At 51.1% G+C, this 16,985-nt stretch overlaps 7 protein-coding genes across 7 annotated transcripts; 1 reads left to right on the top strand and 6 right to left on the bottom strand.

Moving 5' to 3' along the window:
• Positions 1–248: 248 nt before the first annotated feature.
• Positions 249–821, bottom strand: BO66DRAFT_394824 (uncharacterized protein). The gene has a single exon (XM_025648082.1). It carries the CDS (start codon positions 744–746, stop codon positions 384–386), a length of 363 nt encoding a protein of 120 aa, XP_025499939.1. The 5' UTR covers positions 747–821; the 3' UTR covers positions 249–383.
• A 491-nt stretch (positions 822–1,312) lies between these two features.
• BO66DRAFT_394825 (uncharacterized protein) lies at positions 1,313–1,730 on the bottom strand. Its single transcript, XM_025648083.1, has one exon. The coding sequence runs from the start codon at positions 1,627–1,629 to the stop codon at positions 1,324–1,326; it is 306 nt and encodes a 101-aa protein (XP_025499940.1). The 5' UTR covers positions 1,630–1,730; the 3' UTR covers positions 1,313–1,323.
• Positions 1,613–2,253, top strand: BO66DRAFT_188491 (uncharacterized protein). Its single transcript, XM_025642435.1, has 2 exons — positions 1,613–1,709; positions 1,800–2,253. Exon 2 carries the CDS (start codon positions 1,880–1,882, stop codon positions 2,192–2,194), a length of 315 nt encoding a protein of 104 aa, XP_025499941.1. The 5' UTR covers positions 1,613–1,709; positions 1,800–1,879; the 3' UTR covers positions 2,195–2,253.
• A 1,981-nt stretch (positions 2,254–4,234) lies between these two features.
• BO66DRAFT_442334 (uncharacterized protein) lies at positions 4,235–4,822 on the bottom strand (the record flags this gene model as incomplete). Its single annotated transcript, XM_025651418.1, has 1 exon — positions 4,235–4,822. One exon carries the CDS (start codon positions 4,820–4,822, stop codon positions 4,235–4,237), a length of 588 nt encoding a protein of 195 aa, XP_025499942.1.
• Positions 4,823–7,468: 2,646 nt separating this feature from the next.
• On the bottom strand, positions 7,469–8,678 carry BO66DRAFT_442335 (DUF3716 domain-containing protein; the record flags this gene model as incomplete). Its single annotated transcript, XM_025651419.1, has 3 exons — positions 7,469–7,719; positions 7,991–8,138; positions 8,226–8,678. 3 exons carry the CDS (start codon positions 8,676–8,678, stop codon positions 7,469–7,471), a joined length of 852 nt encoding a protein of 283 aa, XP_025499943.1.
• A 1,394-nt stretch (positions 8,679–10,072) lies between these two features.
• BO66DRAFT_442336 (uncharacterized protein) lies at positions 10,073–10,646 on the bottom strand (the record flags this gene model as incomplete). The annotated part of the gene is made up of 2 exons (XM_025651420.1): positions 10,073–10,387; positions 10,455–10,646. 2 exons carry the CDS (start codon positions 10,644–10,646, stop codon positions 10,073–10,075), a joined length of 507 nt encoding a protein of 168 aa, XP_025499944.1.
• A 2,244-nt stretch (positions 10,647–12,890) lies between these two features.
• Positions 12,891–16,662, bottom strand: BO66DRAFT_442337 (uncharacterized protein; the record flags this gene model as incomplete). The annotated part of the gene is made up of 6 exons (XM_025651421.1): positions 12,891–13,223; positions 13,437–13,520; positions 15,466–15,737; positions 16,128–16,423; positions 16,505–16,591; positions 16,652–16,662. The coding sequence occupies 6 exons, from the start codon at positions 16,660–16,662 to the stop codon at positions 12,891–12,893; spliced, it is 1,083 nt and encodes a 360-aa protein (XP_025499945.1).
• Positions 16,663–16,985: the final 323 nt, after the last annotated feature.

Consider the following 16,985-nt stretch of genomic DNA (forward strand, 5'->3'; position numbering starts at 1 on the left):
CACACAACTGAAGCAAACTCAGCAAAGAGGTAGTTAGTATTCATGTATGAGTCAAATCACGCCCACGACCCAACTCAATTCCACGTACCTACCCTCCCTCAATCCAAAACCTACAATCAAAGAAAAAAAAAACTCAACAAAAACCTACTCCACAATCAAACCCCCCCCCTTCCCTCCCGCCGGCAACTCTCCCAGCGAAACCCTCGCCTAAACAATGAGTAACTTACATACTGTATGTGAAAAAGTTCAAGGTCCCGTAACGCAACGATGATGCAACCCCCGTCCGTACCTTATCGACCGCCAATCGGGTGACTTGCCCATCCTCCCATCCAATGGCCATGCCATGCCATACCGTCAACAGTTTTTCCTTTCATGTGTACAATTCACGGGGTAGTTAGTACCCACTCACCTTTCCCGTAGCACCGCCGCCCGGGGCTCAGCTTGTATGGCCGAATTGCCACATTTGTGTCATTGCTTCGATCATTGAGTTTGATGTTGAGTGGGTGTGGGGATGGGGGTCGGGGGTGATTGGGTGGGTGTATACTTGGTTTGAGCACTAGGTGTGCGGTGGAGGTGCTGGGTTGGTCTGGTTTGAGGCTACTAGTAGGTACTGTGCTGTACCTTAGTTCGGTTGGGGAAGGATTCGCGGGCTGCCCAGTGGATGGGGCCCCGATGCGGCTGCTTCTGCTTTTCTTGTGGGGGTATCTTGACTTCGGGTTTGGGGCGATGGGTTGGGTTGGGTTCATGTGATTGTGTGGTGTGGGATGGTGTGCTGTGGTAGGGCTGATTGAGGCTTTGGGGGGCGTTGGGTCCACTTCGTTCAGTTGCTTTGGTTTGTATGGATGGGGGGACGGCATGGATACTCGGAGGAACATGTGTACATACGTAGGGTATGATGTTATTCTGGGGCCCCGGGTCCCGGATCTCGGGCCCCGGGCTTGATGGGAAGGGAAGTGGTGTGAGGTGCCACGGGGATGTGGTGATGCATATGTACTGTACCGTACCCGTAGGGGGCAGTACTTCGGGACGGGTAGGTTGCCACTTGGGACTTTTGATGATGACGGGGAGGTATTTGGATGAATATGATGTAGGGGTTGTTTGCTTTGCTTCCCTGATAGCTTGAATGGAGGGAGGCGAATTCTTGAGGTAGGTAAACTTGTTTGATGCGGTGAGAATGTTGGTGCTTAGCTGGAGTATACCGTGCTGTTTGGCATGTACTATACTTGCTACCCATTCAATGCAATTGAGTACACTCACTGTATCTCCGACCTCGGGATACATTCAAATGCTTGTTGCTTACAGAATATACACCCTTTGTATGTGTCACCTCGACATGCCGATGATTCGCCGCAGTCGCCTTGACGTCGATCCATGCCTCACCCACCGGAAGGCATCATATGGCGACGTCAGGCCATGCTTCTCACCCGTGGCGTGAATCACAACCAAGGCTTCCAACAAACGCATTCGTCGAGGTATTGTGCGGTATAATTGCACAGCTCTCGTATCTTGATCTCTACTCTTAGGTACAATACAGCCGTCGTGAGGTTGTCCGTAAACGATGCTGGTCGGTTGGCCGCGTGAAACAAAACGTCTGTTAATCGCCGAAGATGCAGTCAGGGCCCAAGCCATAAGGATGAGGTTGTTGGATTATGCTGCAGTAGCCATAGTGGCGAGGTTTCGGTAGGAGATGCGTAAGAACAGTTTAGCCTGTAAGTTATAGCTAAGAAAGGAAAGGAAAATTTGAATGAGATAGACTTAATTATGCGGTAGGATGAGAGCGATGCTGACTTAAGCTCTAGCCGGAGCATAAAATGCTTGGAACACTGCTTCAAGATGTGTTGATGCTATTCAGACCTGCCCACGAGAATTCAAAAGGCGGATGTGGAGCGGAGCAGGCGGAGCGGAGGTGCGACGGCAGTTTCATGGCGAGCCGCCGCCCTCTCCCAGAGATCTCCGGCGGTTACATCATCGTCGCATCTACAACATTAACAACAACGCAGGAAGCATCATCTACACCAGCGTCTCGTCGATTTTATCCTTATGCTGCGCCCTTCCACCAGCTCTACAAAGACATTGCCAACGAAGCATGACCACCTTCAATCCGAGTTCCCCGTCCACCGCTCCCGATCGACATCCCACCCGCCGACCAAACGGTGCGGGTCTCCATCATCGACAAGCACAGCAGCCCACTTGATAAGTGAGTGAAGTACAGCCCAAACCCAATTGACCACCACTGACCCAAACATCAAACCGCGGTGGCTCGCGCCTCGACCTAACATCCGTCCCTACAAAGGCTGCGACCGCTATTGGGTCAGTGCCAACCAGGGCTTCTCCTTCCTAGTCTCACACATCCCCTCCTCCCAGACCTCCTCTTCGACCTCAACATCCTAAGCGGCACTATCGACGCCGTAATATAGAGCCACCCACACTTCAACCACACCAGCGACCTCCCCACCTTCCAACTCCCGACAATCACCGCCCTCATCGTCAGCCCGGGCTTCCAACCAACCTTTCTACCAGACAGTCCACACAACCAACCCATCCCCCTCCCCTCCACCAACATTCCTTCATCTCCACCAACCGCAGCACCATCCACGAACTCACCTTCACCCCTAGCGCAAACGACCCCAAAATCTGCACCGCCCATTTCCAAGCCCACAAATTCCTTCAACAACGGAAAGCCTCTAGTAGACCTCCTCCACACCCCCAGCCGCACAGTCGCGCACATCTGCGTCCTTCGCGCACCACCACCAACCCGTCAAAGTTCATGCCCCTCTCGAGGAGACTCAACCCTCGCCTGTGCCGGAGTGGGGAGGCGGATTGATCGCTTGAGGGGTTGAAGGGGCCGATGGAGTTGGATGCAATGCCAGAAGTGTGGAGTGTTATTGCGCATGATGCGCCGATGGTAAGGGGTGGGCAGGGCATAGGCAGGGGGATGAAGAAGGTAACTACCGTCGGGTGGGGCTCTTCCACGGGCAACGATTAATACGGTGGTTCGAGGAAGGGTGGAAGAGAGGTAATCGATAGAGGTTTCCGGGGAGGATGTTGAGGTCATCCTTAAGAGGTTTCGTAGGGTGATGGTCACTGGTTTTGGGGGTTGGTCTTGGAGATAGCGAACATGATTCGATTCAGTGAACAGTACTGAGTTCAGTACACCTGCCTAGGCACTATATATGGATACCCCGTACAGACCCCACGCAAGATCCTATAGAAGAAACGGAAGCCCTCCCCAACTTCCATATGATTCTGCCTCCCTTGCCAAATATATAGGACAGAGCGCTGGTCAAATCAGCTCGTAGTACTCCGTACACACCAAAACATCCCTGCAACCAACCCGGCCCAGCCCATCCCGCTACCTAAGACTGGTCTTGCATGCATAAAGCATCGTATTTCTTCCTCTCGTTAGGGCGGGCTATCGACAAGAGTAATAGGTAGCTACACAGGATTAAACACGCATCTACTGTCCACTCGTACAGCAAATACTAGCATCTAGTCAACCCTATGGGTGTTGCTGCTGGCACCCCAAATCTATTCCTTTTGGACTGTACTACCAAGAGCCATCCGCAGCGACTAAGACATCAAGCACTAACTAACACCGACTAGACTAGCTAGCTCCACGCCACATCTCTTGGCAGAACGACGTTGTTCAGATCACAGCAAGTTGATTCTGGGCTGGAAGCTGATAAATATCTACACGACCTTTTCTGATCCTTTGTTGTTTACTATTATTATTATTACTAGAAAGAAAGAGGGATGATGAATACATATGGATGGTACATGGGGGGGTTGGTATACGGCGGGTATAACATGCAGGAATTAACTAACCCTAAGTTTGTCCTAAAAATGTCAGTGTTTCTGCCTGAGGCATCAACCGGACTCCATGTGACAGCCTTTGGTCAGAGGAATGTTCTTGGTGGTAGGTAGCGGCCATAGTCTGTTGCTGATGATGCATGCGATACATTCGTGATATCGCCATCGCTCAATGTTCTCTAATGGGGCCAGTCGATTTATTCGTTGAAGAGTATCATGAGAATAGTAGGAGAGAGGAGATATGGAACAAACACCAGGTAATGCAAGTAATCACTAGATTCTTGTTCTGGAAATATTGTAAGGTACTAAGGCATCAATCGAAGCAAGTGCCAGGGGTTCGAAGTTCGCTCGCCTCCCTACCGTAACGGGACCTATTCCCGCGCCCGGAGAAAGGAAACTACCCAGATGTAGTTGATGCCATTATTCACCATCTGTAATTAAAGTGGACCCGGAGCATCTCCACATTATTCACATAAAGCTTCGGCGGATGAACCCTGGCATCCACAAATACCTGTCCTTTCGTCACATCAGGTGTGACGCGGTGAGACATATACCCAACTTCTGACGGTACAGTCCCCGGTTGCGCATCAGTCAGCATTCTCTCGATAAGGCTCACTCTACCAGGGAGCGCCCACGCCCGGATAGCGGGGCAGATGGCATCGACGATCGCATATTTTCGAGGCGCCGCGGGGCTTATCGTGCGGTGACACACTTCCAGAAATGTATTCATCGAGTTCCGGGTCACTGCTTCAACTGTCTCGTTGGGCTCGACGGGGGCAGGAATGTTTGCGAGCACCACGCACCCGATGCCGATCATGACCACGACCGCGGCAGTATTGCTCAAGAGCTTTGCAGTGCCGATGGCCCTGAATTCCATCTCGCCATTCTTATTGCCCTTCTTGTTCTCTCTGGGGTCTGGGCCTGGAGCGGTGAAGGTAATGCTGCCCACGGCCCCGGGTCCGATGACGGCCACTTCGTCGGCCAGGATGGCTTGTTCGAATCTCTGAGCCATCTTGTCTCTTCCACTCGAAAATAATAAAGATGCTGTGTGATTGAATGGCCCTATGTTTGAGCTGTGAAAGCGAGTCTAGTGTAGGAGTGTATGAATGGTAGAGTCGGGGGTTTATGGTGTTGAAGTTCGTTGGTTTGAGCTGTGAATTTATAGCAGGACTCGATCCAAACAGTAGGGGTACGGGGCTTCAAAGGGCATTGTCAGGTGCATTTCAAGGTTGAATCGACAAAGGAAGTTTGGAGAAGTATATCTGTAAGTGGTTTTGGGAGTAAAGTGCGATGAGGTACGGTCGGGCTCAAGCGCTTGGGTCTCAGGAATGACATTTGGATCAACGTGTGTAGGATCTCCGATCGCATTGTGGGGGATTCAGCTGCAGGCTTTGTTTGCGACAAGGTCTCGGAAGATAAATCTAGAAGAGTCTTTGATTTAGCCTTGTAATGCATGTGTAGAGGTTTTCTTGGTGTGGAGCTGAAAGGAAAGGACTGGCGAGAGCTTGGTCGAAAGAATGAATGCAAGCAAAGACAAAAGAACAGCTGAAAGGATGAGAGAATAATCTCAAGGTCTCATCATGGAGGCCATGGAGCTCCTCATTATGATGCTTGCGCACCTGCCAAACACTTCAGCCTTCTAGTAGGAGATGATCTGAGCGCTGTTTGTTGATGCGACATGTGCTTGGTGATTATGGAGGGTATAGCTGAAAAGGTTCGTCTGCTGGCAGGGAAAGTCTAGTACAACATAAACGAGGGGTCTGTTAGCATACAAGGGTTGTTGTAGAATCAAAAGGACTGGGAATCAGAGAGCTAGGCCATGTGTGTTGTGTAAAGCTTTTTCTTGTTGGCGAAAAGGGTTGAATCTGAACTCTCAAATGTCTTCAAATGCCGGGAACCTCATGCGTGTCGTGAGAAAAAGTCGTACTCGGATGGATGCCTCCTCATTTTGGGATCACTCTGACATGTGTGGGAGGAAGTGGCTACCGACTGGAAAGTCACGCCGTCGAACTTGGGGATGGCGATGAGCCAGGACGATCGGTGATGCAACACCAAATGCGGAGCGAAATTGCTAGATAGATGAGGATGGGCAATAGATCATCTAACAAGAGACCGACTTGCATGGTAGTATCCTAGGAGCCAAGGCAAAGTCCGTCACCGCAGCTGCAGAGTGTAAAGAACAAGAAATCCCAGTGGTGACCTGACCATCGCGAATAACCTCACGTTCCCTCCCCCTGCCTTCGAGCACAGCCCGCCAACTAAGCCATCAAAAACGAGCACAAAGGACGCGCTGGGCGCCTCACAGACATCAGGTATTATCCCATCAGTAGTAGTGGTGCTACTACGATCATATCCCCAAAGCAAAAAGCTCACCGCGCCCCTCCTCGCGCAAGCCGGGCTGCGCGTGGAGAGGAAAGGCTACGAAAACCCCCGGGGTGGTTTTGCAGACGAGACCGCGCACTGTCGGTCTCGTACCCAGGACTTCCAAAGCTGGAAGCGGAGGCCAACCCGCTCAGCTATGGTTACCCTGGTGCTTGTGAGCTATACATAACGGGGGGGTATATGTTCGCACTGGTTCGCCGAAAGGGGAAGCCGTGGAGTGCCTAATCCGCCAGGCATACATATGTTGATGCCTGATGTGGGTATTTGGATGCCTTGGAAATCAGGCATAAACATCCCGATGCCTTAGGCCCCGGCTCGCTGCCTTGATATTGTCTCTTTTATGGAGTTGAAGGTGTAAAATTTACTCTGTTCTTGAATCTAAACAAGTGATGAACAGCCCTAGATGTCTAAAAGCTCGAGTTTCTATTCTCGACCAGCGATGCTGAACCCAAGTCGCACCCGCTTCGTCGGAGCAGCTGTATGCATGCAGCCCAAGATAACGCCCGCGCTTAGGGCTAGATAACAAGGAACCTACTAACTTCATGCCCTGAGCTTGAATGCCAAATTCCCAATATCATTTTATAATAAGATATGGATATCAGTCAATAACGATGAGAAAGTCAAGAGGGGTAATTCCACTTTGTCGAATGCTGAGTTCAAACTGGATATTACCATTGTTCGTGGAATTCTCGGTGCTCGCCTGTTACAGAGGCCTGTATGGACTCAATATTTTTTGACCAGTCAATTGACCTGAAACCATCTGTCAGCTCTCATATGAGACAAGGATATGAATGCAGCGACCTTACAGTTTCAAAGGCAGTTCAGCCTTTTTCAAAAGTGCTTAATTCCTGGCGAAACTATCGCCAGGCCTAGCGCATCCCGAATCGCCTTTGCCTTTGCCGGTCCACGCAATACTCAAGCTCCGGCATGATATTGCCACAAGCGTGAAAGATACCTATCCGTCCCTGTGGGTTTGTATCTGATCCACATTCCATGTCGAGATCTATGTGCCGAAGGCGTGTCGCCGCACTGTGTGCGAGCCATCTCAACACATTGCGAATATAACAGACCACTTCTTTGTGAAAGAGGAGTCATATTAGTGAGAAGGGCTAAGACTTCTTTGGAGTTGACATTTCTTATCTCAGTGACGACAAGCTGCTCGACATTATCGTTGCCGTCGCCATAGCATAGCGACCAGTCAACCTTCCCTGCGAATTTAATACCATAATCATCGAACCGGCCCTATCTGAGGGTCTCATACTCGTGGTAAAGAGCCCTAAAATGACCGAAAGTCGTCTTTCTTGCCTATCACCTGCTCGAGCGGTCTGCTAAGCACAAACCCGTAATGCTGAATACCTCTGTCACTTGGCGAAAAAGCTCCAAAGCGCATATCAATGTCTGCCTTCTCGTCATTCTCCACCCCGTTCACCACAGACTTCTTCTCTTCCTGATCCTTCTTCTTTGCGAGACGTTCCTTCTTTCCAGCCTTGGGCAATGATATATGGTTTTCGTCCAGTTCACTGCAGACTAGCCAGGAACATTACTAGATTGCCTGAAGGCAAGGGATCGCGTATCATCATTCGGCATCGGGACGTTTGAATGCAGATTGTGGTGCCTCGTATTCCCAGTGTATTGTTCCAGACTGCCAGTCCTAGACTTGTTCGGTGAAGCCGCTTAGTGCTTTGGCAAGCTCATCTCTCCAGGTTTCATTAGTTCCAAGACGTGTTTCTGGAGCATGGGCGGGCTGGGGAAGCGTGGACCATCTCATCACAAAACGAGGCAGAACGAATAAATGCACAGCCTGCGTCACAGCCCTGTTGGTCAAAATCTGGTGGATAGTAATGGGCTCTGTCCGCAGTAGACAGTTCGTTGATGGCAAGTAACGCCCACGCGTCGCTGAGACGGGTGCCCAAAGGAGGCCAGTGGCGTTCCTCCGGCAAAACCTGCTGGGGATTTGTTGCGGTCGGCCACTTCTCTTTACTGTGGTAGCCCAGTCAGGATCTGTTCACTTGACGCTTCGCTGAAGTGCTCACCGAGATTTCGCGTACCGCGATCTCTAGGGCTGGCTTCACGATCTCGCGCAGCCGCTTGCGGTTCTCCGTTTGACGCTCGTTTTTCCTCGCGCGCTGTTGTTCCTCCTTTTCGGGCGACCAATTCGGGTTGAAGGAGCATAACCCCTTGGTCTTGCTTCGAATGCAGTTTGCACACACCGCGAGGTGCCCCATGCGCTGGTCCTGGAGAGTCCGGTCTTCTATTGCGACGCAGTCTTGCCAATACCCCTTCCTTTTCTGGCAGGAGGTGCATTCATTCGGCCCGGTTCTGATCTCCCCCGCCTGCATCATTAGGCTGGCCTCCCGTTTGTCGGGGCGCTGGGAGGAGATATCCTTGTCCGTGAAACTCGTCCATTGCGATAAGGGCTTTGCCGCGGGAAACCCATAGATGCAGTAGAGACATGTGTAAGCTGCACTTTGCCCATCGACTGTCATCCCAAGAAGTTATCAGAACGCCGGACAGCCGCAAAATACGTGTCAAGGTCACTTGCATGGCCAATAGCTCACAGCTCAGAACTGGCCATTTTGTCTCGTCAGTGGTATCTAAATCGTACCGGTCCTAGACTTTACAAGCCCAAAATACTCATGGTAGCGAAAATGGTATTGGGCTTCCATCGGCTTTTTATTGGCTTTGTGGACTATGTCCATTCCTTCTTCGATGCGAGGGGGAGTTCTCGTCGACAGATCATATCGGTGCACCATTGCTTATGCAATGGTGGCCAGAGAAGTTTCTCCAGGGAATTGCGTCGTCAATAGATGGACCCTGACTCTGTTATAATATGAAGGCACCCACCCCCCAGTAGACGTGCAGCTTCTTGCTCAAGGTGATGATATGATTTGCAAGGGGTGAACAGTAACAGGATTTGGCTTCAATGGTTGATTCCGTCACGACGAGCCAGGTTATAATCCCTTCAACCAACGGGCGCTAACTCATGACATGGCAGGACCGGACCGGCTGGGGCGGGGATATGACCGGGTGCTGTCCTAGATGCAGTAGCAGACCCGGACGATACTGGCGCAACAGGATCGATAATATTCGCTGGCCTCGATGTTGACTGGATCAATAGCGGCGGTATTAAGGAAGAAGATTCTAGTTATCGGAGCAGTGGTCTAGCATGTTTCTTGTCAAAGGCAGCTGCGAATCATTCGCACTCGTGCTCCGTAGCCACTTGCCCTCAGCCCCCCTTCAGAGCTTGTGATCAAGCACTCCATCCTGAATACGGTCACTTCCATGTGACTTATGGCTTTGTGCTATTGGAGAATATGTTGAGCAAGGATTTCCCTGCTGAATCGTCTTTCATAGACGTCCACAGCATTAGCCAATCTTGCTTCCCTTCAGTCAATCTAACGATGCAGCTCTAACAGTGTGGAAGTTGTCGACATCACGGCTTGCAGTCCTTCCATTGCATTTCTCGAAGCCCACTATGAGGGCTGATATCACCTTCAGGAGATGAATGTGACTTCTTCAATGTGCGACTTCTAGATCCGAGGTCAAGAAGACTGTTCAATGGCTTGCCGATCAGACCAATAAGCCTCGATAGCCTGTCCGAGTCCGAGCCTTCCCTCCAACCTCATTCTTTTTATCAATCGCAATTGCCTTCTTTCTCCGTGGCTGCTGCTTCTTGGGCTTTATTGGGTCTTCAAGAACCACACCTTCGAGTCAAAGAGTAAGTGCCTCGAGCACCTGCTCAGGTCTTGAGAATAGGTTACCATCCCGGTTGTCTCTGATTTCGGATTTGCAGGAGCGTAGGAGCAGCATGACGACAAGTCTAGTCCATGGTGAAGGTGCTTGTGCGGATCCATGCTCACTTCTGCACTCCGATTTCTGTTCACTCCTCCCACACGCGGACGTTCCTGACCTCTGCAGGGATCGTCATCGTGCCGTGACAACCGATAATGCGTAGGCTGGAGATGTTGGGTCGTTCTTCACGAAGTGCCTCCCAGGCCGTAATTGTCTGGTTCTTCATGGGCGACATATGCTTCAAAAATACGACTCCCTTCATAATTTCTCCCCAGAGTTCCTGGTCGAGTCCTAGATCCTTCAAGACAGCGCGAGCGCGCGTGAGTATAATCAAACCGACGCGCAAAGTTCCAATCTTTCCACACCCGGACGACCCCTTCTCATTCACCTGCTTCTTGTCCAGCTTTGACCGTGTGAGATCTGCTCCAGCATCCCACGTGGTAGATCTTGCACCAAGCAGAAAACTTCACATCTAGCCCTTCGCAAAGAAGTTGGGTCACGTTGGCGGCTTGGAATGTTCTGTCCTTCGTATTTACCAGACGCAAGGTCTTGTAAATTTCATTGTCCCCAAGCCAAAGGATAGGTCCCAGAAGAGCAGCTGTGGCCTGTCGCCTTCGACCCACGCTTCCGTTGCTGGTAGGAGATTCCAGTAAAGCAGACATCGTCCTAGGCTCGAACACTTAAGTTCTGTCTTTTGAAAGATCGAGTACCCGGGTAGTAGTACGCCGACGATAAAGAGGTAATCTCCACCTCTTCTACAGCTTGCTGAAGTGCTGGTCCAGCCGCTGCAACAGCTTCTACTAAGTGGTACATGGCGGTACACATGACTGGCAGAAGCCTCGCTTTAGGCCCCTGACTGTGATCAGATCATAACTTCCTGTCTGAAGGTCATGTCGATTTGCAATGATGTAGCCCACTTTAGGATACTAGACCTAATGATGCTCACGCAAAGACTCTGCCATCGTTGTAGATATTCTGGATGTAGGCAGTGGTGTTGGTCCTTTCTTTCATAACACTCCGCAACACACGTTGATAGGGCGCTGCTATATATCATCGGTAGCACGGAAATATTTGATCCCAAAAGATGTAGCATCTAAGCCACGGCTAGTGGGGTTCGTTGTTATTGCGTGGAAAGGATTGCTTGGGGCACCCTGTCTTGGCCTGAGTTGCTGCAACGAGTGTTTTATATCGTCTTGACCCGTCACTTGACCAAGGAAGCACAGGTACAGCACATCTTCGTAAGCAGACGCCATTTGTTGAAGGCTCCCTGCGCGAATTAGCAGGTCCCAATGCGGGACAACTTGAACACTCTAGTACCGGGTCATGCTCAAGAATAACGGTATAATAGACGCTTCTTCAATGTGGGTTGAGTTTGTGGCTCTCAGAATGCCAGTTTCCAATTAACTGTCTCAAGCCTCCTGGTGAGCCGCAGCGAGTGTCCTCACGCTAAAGACACTTCACTTGTAATGTTGGACTTTGTGTTTGTGGGCTTTGTAGGGTCGCGATGACAGCTGCTACATAGCGCTGTCTCGCAGGATGTTGCTCAGTGGCAGTTTCGTATGCGTCATTGTCGTCGCTATCCTCGCCGTCACTATCTGCTCCAGGGTGGGTCCGACCGGAGATATGAGGTTAATGCACAGGCACCAAGGACGTGGGCGTCCAGCATTCCCTCTTTCTGCTCATGCTGCTGCTGCTGCATGATTTCACGCGGAGATTTGTCAAGTAGGGCGTCATCAAAGGACAGGTCCTCCATCATTGCTCTGGTTGTACTAGTCAGGGGTAGTCCCAATGCTCGAGCGCCTGCTTTAGCATAACCCATCCACACCGACCCCTGATTAATAATATGGCTGAGGGCTAAGCTTGGCTAGTCAATATTCAAGCTTGGAAGAGAATATATGTCGTTGGGTTGATTCCCTTGACCACGTGTAGTCCAAAAGACACAGCACTCTGTTTCACTCGTTTGATTGAGAGTCCATGATTGAGAATCGCTGATCAAGGAAGCTGACAGGCAGACTCTGGATCAGACCAGTTCGTAATGATTGAGAAGTTCAGTGAACGAAGAAGGATTCTGAACCCTTCCTGGTTCTGACGCGCAACTACTCAGCAGGCCACAAACACCATAATAAAGTGGCAAGTAATTGAGGGCTCGATCTGTATTCTTGCACCAACGCTTCATTGCTCAGAGCATATTGCACCCTCTGCAAGGACCAGGACTTGTGATCGATCTGAATACAGTTATTGCACTCATGTCCACGACCGCCACCGACACACATCTCGAAGGCGTCCATGCAGCATATGCCGCACACCAAACCGAGAGGAAGCTGGTCAGCGCTAGTCACGAGGATGTCCTCGCAGAGCCGAGCCCATATATTCATCAGTCAGCAGCACTGACTTGCCAACCAAGAGGGTGCTTCCTCTTGGGAAAAAGTACTGCGCATTCTCGTCGGTGACACCCGCGCGCGGCTGGACCGTGCGAAAAGAGCGGAAGTCAAGACTGGCGACAATATCCAACAGCGCCCGTGACCTGACAGGGGCTGCAAAACATGTCCGCGGCCGCTGCTTCGATTTAAGTATAGTCGAGATCGAATAATTTTATACTGTAGGTGGTAGAAGGCGAGGCGGGCGAGGCTTCAGTCGACATTTCCGTGAGACCAATGATATTAGCGGCATGGAGGGGGAATTAGCCTCAGGGGTTCCCAGCAGATGGAGCATACTAGAGGTGTAGGTCCAGCTTTCTTTGCGAAAAGAGGTATTGGACTACCGGGCCAAGATAAGCAAGTGTCTCTCACGCAAGCAACAAACTGGCGCGTACCGGGAACAAGAGCACATTTGTGCAAGTCATTCTCGCTGGGCTTCTGTCTTGTATCACACAGGCTTTCGACGATGGGCCAAAGCCTACGCTCCGCCTATCGTGTTTCTTCGATCTGGTATTCAGGCTCTTTCCCGTCCTCGCGACTGGTCCAAAGCTCTCGGTTTCGCTCTTCCCCGGACAGCCTCAGAATCCGTGTCAAAACGACCTGCATACGCAGAAGCTCGCAGCTTGGGAGGGGCATTGCAGTCGCGTCGGGAGTACTGAGCGTGTGCCAATCCCCCGTTCGCACCGACCCGGAATACATGCCGCCATATGGACGATGGTAGTATGCCTCCATGATTCTGCCATCTGCCTCGGTCACCTTATCCATCCCTCCTTGGAGGCGAGGCGGGGGTTCGAGGAGTGGAACCTTATTGCTGCCATTTCCCTTTGGTGGCGGTAGCCAGACCATGCATACCTTTAGAGTCGCTTTGTCACGGGACGGACCGCATGGGTCTGGCATTATCTGTATCATTGACCTTCGAGAAGCCATAGCTAATGCGTCTGTGCTACTTGGACTCGCACAGGACGTACCATCCTTTGTACTGTGGGAAGAACAAGCGGCCGTGCAACTTGAAGAGGATTGTGTGGCGGGACTTACAAATGCTTCATCTTGAGTTTGTACTGCTTGATCAGGAACACAAACTCCCAAGGAAGTCTTCTGAGCGGGTCCATCCTGGCGACCCTATTCGCTACCGATTAGCTAGGAGCACAACCCGACCATGCAGAGAGAAAAGAGGATTTGCTATTTCTTCCAATCCCATAAGGACAGTCGAGGTTACTATGATCAGGTTGTTTGTGTTGCAGTATGATCATCCGCGTTCAACATGCTTCCCTAGAAGTTGTCAACAAGGCTAGAGACATCCTCACTATCCTCGAAACTGACAGGAACAGGGATTTTTCTGGCTGGGAACCATGTCATTCTGTGAGACATGACTTGGTGTTTGGCACAGCAGTTGTTGTTAGGATGCTAGAACGTGACCTCAAGCAAGCAGACTTGGACAAGGGGGTGCGGTCCAGCTCAGATGGTCTCGCGAACGGAAGATGCTCAACTCAGTGGTTTTTGTGGTGTTTTGCTCAACATGAGATACATATCAGAATATCGAGATAAGGTCATTTAGCACCCTGTTCCAAGAGCAGTTCTATTTTTTGTCATTAAATACCGGGAATGCGCAGGTGAACGTCTCATACAGACCGCAGCGTCGAAGTATTTTTCAAAACAGGCATGAAGTTGTCCAAGACCTGTCGTATCCTAGAGCTTCAGGTCGTCTCTACTCCGCAGTATAAAAAGTTGTAGACTTTCTCGGTCCCCGATAATCCATAGTTGTGCTGTTTCAGTACGAAGCCGAGCTTGTTCTGGTCTCTTATTTAGAGCATCGCTCATGTCAGCGACAAATAGCAGGACCTTCTCTTGCTCCTTAGAGAACATTGCCCAGACCACTTGCTCAGAAAGAGCCCCAGGTGGTCGGAACGTTCAATGAAATAGGCCGTTATACTCAAATTCGGTTGATTGAGACCTTGCACGAGGATTGGGCTACCGGTGGTTGTCTTTGCAGTCAATGCTTTGCGGTGATCCGGGTCCATGAAACGGTTCTGACTTGAAGGAACAAGATACTGGCACTGGAATTGACGGTCTACTCAGCCAACAACTGCGTATATCCAAGTGTCAGAGGTCAATGCGCATCAGTCCCAAGGTTCATACCCGTGACCAATTGGCCAAAACAAGAGCTTCAGGCTGGACAATGCCGAATCGAGCGATCTAAACCCCTTGTTTGAGCTGATGAGTGCAAAGTCGGGAACTCTGGGCTATTTACTGCCGCTGCACTTAAAGTCGCCGAATTGCTGACCGGTGCTTTGGGAAGAGAGGCCCATTCCCATCACCTGGCTGATATTTTGGTTACACCTGCCCTGCAGCCGTGCTCATCGCCAACTCTGACGTGCTCTTGGTTCATTCCCTGGGGGCATCAAGATCGAAGATTCCCCCGGTCTCTAGCTGCACTGGTAAACACTGGATGAAATCTTTCCCACGGGCGATCCACTGGAGTCAACGAATGGAGTAGTAGCAGGACCACGGATCTTTTGGATTTTTCTTTGCGGTGTTTTTGAGGAAGCCCTGGCTGGTTTGTCGGCTTCCTAACTGCAAGCTAACTGTACCAGATGAGTTGGCAATCAAGGTACTCTGTCTCGGTTCGATTGTAGGGCTGCGATTCTGGCCGGCCTTCCTCGCCCTCCTCTCCTCTCCGGCCTGCTTGTAGCAACCACTGCCCGAAGACAGCGGCCAGCTTGCAGCTGAACCCGTACGGCTCGTCCAGCGGCTGCCAATGGAGTTTCTAGGATGATCTTCTGCGTTCAGTTTCAGCTGTTGAACCACCTCATCAAGCCTTCCATCAACAATACCCTTCTTTCTAGGTAGGTAAGATTTGCTTTCTGTTGTTGTTCAAACAGGGCTCAAGTATATCGCCTGGTCCTGTACGAGAGATGAAACCCGCAGTGCCGCTTGGCAGAGGTAAACTTTGAAGGTTTTCGCGACGATAGGTTTAGCTAATCTTCGGTTCTTGAGCCATCGATATCAGATTGCTGCGTAGAAACGGGTTAGACTGCATAGGTAGAGGTAAAGAGGAGTGGCATACGACTTGCTCGGCGCTGATAATGTCCAATATAGACGATGTCTTGCCCTTGTTGGAGCGAGGCTGGGCGGTGGCAGGCTGGGCGAAAGCAAGCTTGGGGGTGGTAGGATAGAAGGGGGCAGTCTTCGCAGAAAGGATCTTGCTGGTTGGCTTGGTGCTGGTCTCGGACATTGAAGATGTAGAGTCCGCACTCTGTGCCCAGGGCTCGGCCTGAGGGGTGGGCGACTTGGAGTTTGAAGATGGAGCCATCTGGCGGAGCAGTGGACAGAAAGAGTCTGGAAGAGTCTGGGAGAGTCTGGAAGAGTCGGGAAGTAGCAATCTTGCTAGACTTTTTCCCCGATTGTCTGCTACTGCAGACTGGACGAAGGAGTTGGACCTGTGCATAACATAGATACGAAGCCCCGATGCTTCAGTGTGCCGCTAATCAACGGTTGTGTCCTTCGTCCACCGCAGGCCGTCGGTGCGATAGTATCGATTTTCTCCCTTTTGAACAATCGGTAAGGATGTGAGACCTCCCGCAATTCTCAAATCGACACTAATATTTTCCTATGCTGCAGGCGCTTTGCGTTCAAGGTCGTATTCTGATGTTTGCCACCTGGAAGAGCCATTTTTTGTCGAAGCTGACTGTGAGAGATATCTCTTGTCCTGTCTCCACCCCCCCGCACCTTTCGCGCAGCGGGTACATCGCTCTTGCCCCATCATGACCTTGCCCCGTTGCTGGATTAGCTTTCCCACCCGGTGGGGTTGACTGTCGGATGGCATATAGGCACAGCTGATGTCCCCAGCCTTGGCCACCGGATGGTCCTGTGCCGCCGGCATCTCCAGCAGCTGGCGCTCAAACTGGGTCGCGTCCCGTGCCCAGTATTCAAATGGTACCGGAGTCTTCTCGGTGCACAAGGGAAGCCCGTCGGGGGCGGGTCGCCTGTCGCTGGGGTTTTCAGACGTGGCCATTTGGATTACGCTGTCACAGTCGTAGATTAGCGTCCAGCCTCAATTATCATTTAGGGGTTGGACGGGTCCAAGCGTTCCTGGGCTGGCTTACCTGGCAAGATTTAGATCCTCTTTCCGGCACGAGGGAGGATCTTGTTGGTGCTGATCCTTGAAGACACTTTGTTTGTAGTCATGCCGACTGGTTTAGTGAGAAGATGGATAGCCTTCTTGTGATCTTTCTTTGGTTGAACCGGCATACGTGAACGGCATGTCATTGTCGACCATAAAACGGTAAGGTAGTTTGAGAAACAGGAAGGTTCAACCGTAGTTCAGAACATTGCTGTGCAGCTCGCGAAAATAATTGTCGGGTTTGTAGTTTGGCTCCTGTTTTGACTGGCACAGCCTTGGTCGGACTCGTTCGATGTTGGCATCGATTTGAACGGTTACCGGGGGTTGTTCCGTGGTAAGTAGTCTCATCTTCGATGCAAAATCCCTGGATGTAGTTATAGTAAAACACAGTCTGATTTAAGCGTGTCCTGGCCGGTTTGCAAGTCTGATGGGGCAGTCTGCAGCCCGTCCCGAAATCCAGGTGT

Source organism: Aspergillus aculeatinus, assembly GCF_003184765.1.
Source record: "Aspergillus aculeatinus CBS 121060 unplaced genomic scaffold BO66scaffold_53, whole genome shotgun sequence".
Lineage (NCBI taxonomy): Eukaryota > Fungi > Ascomycota > Eurotiomycetes > Eurotiales > Aspergillaceae > Aspergillus > Aspergillus aculeatinus.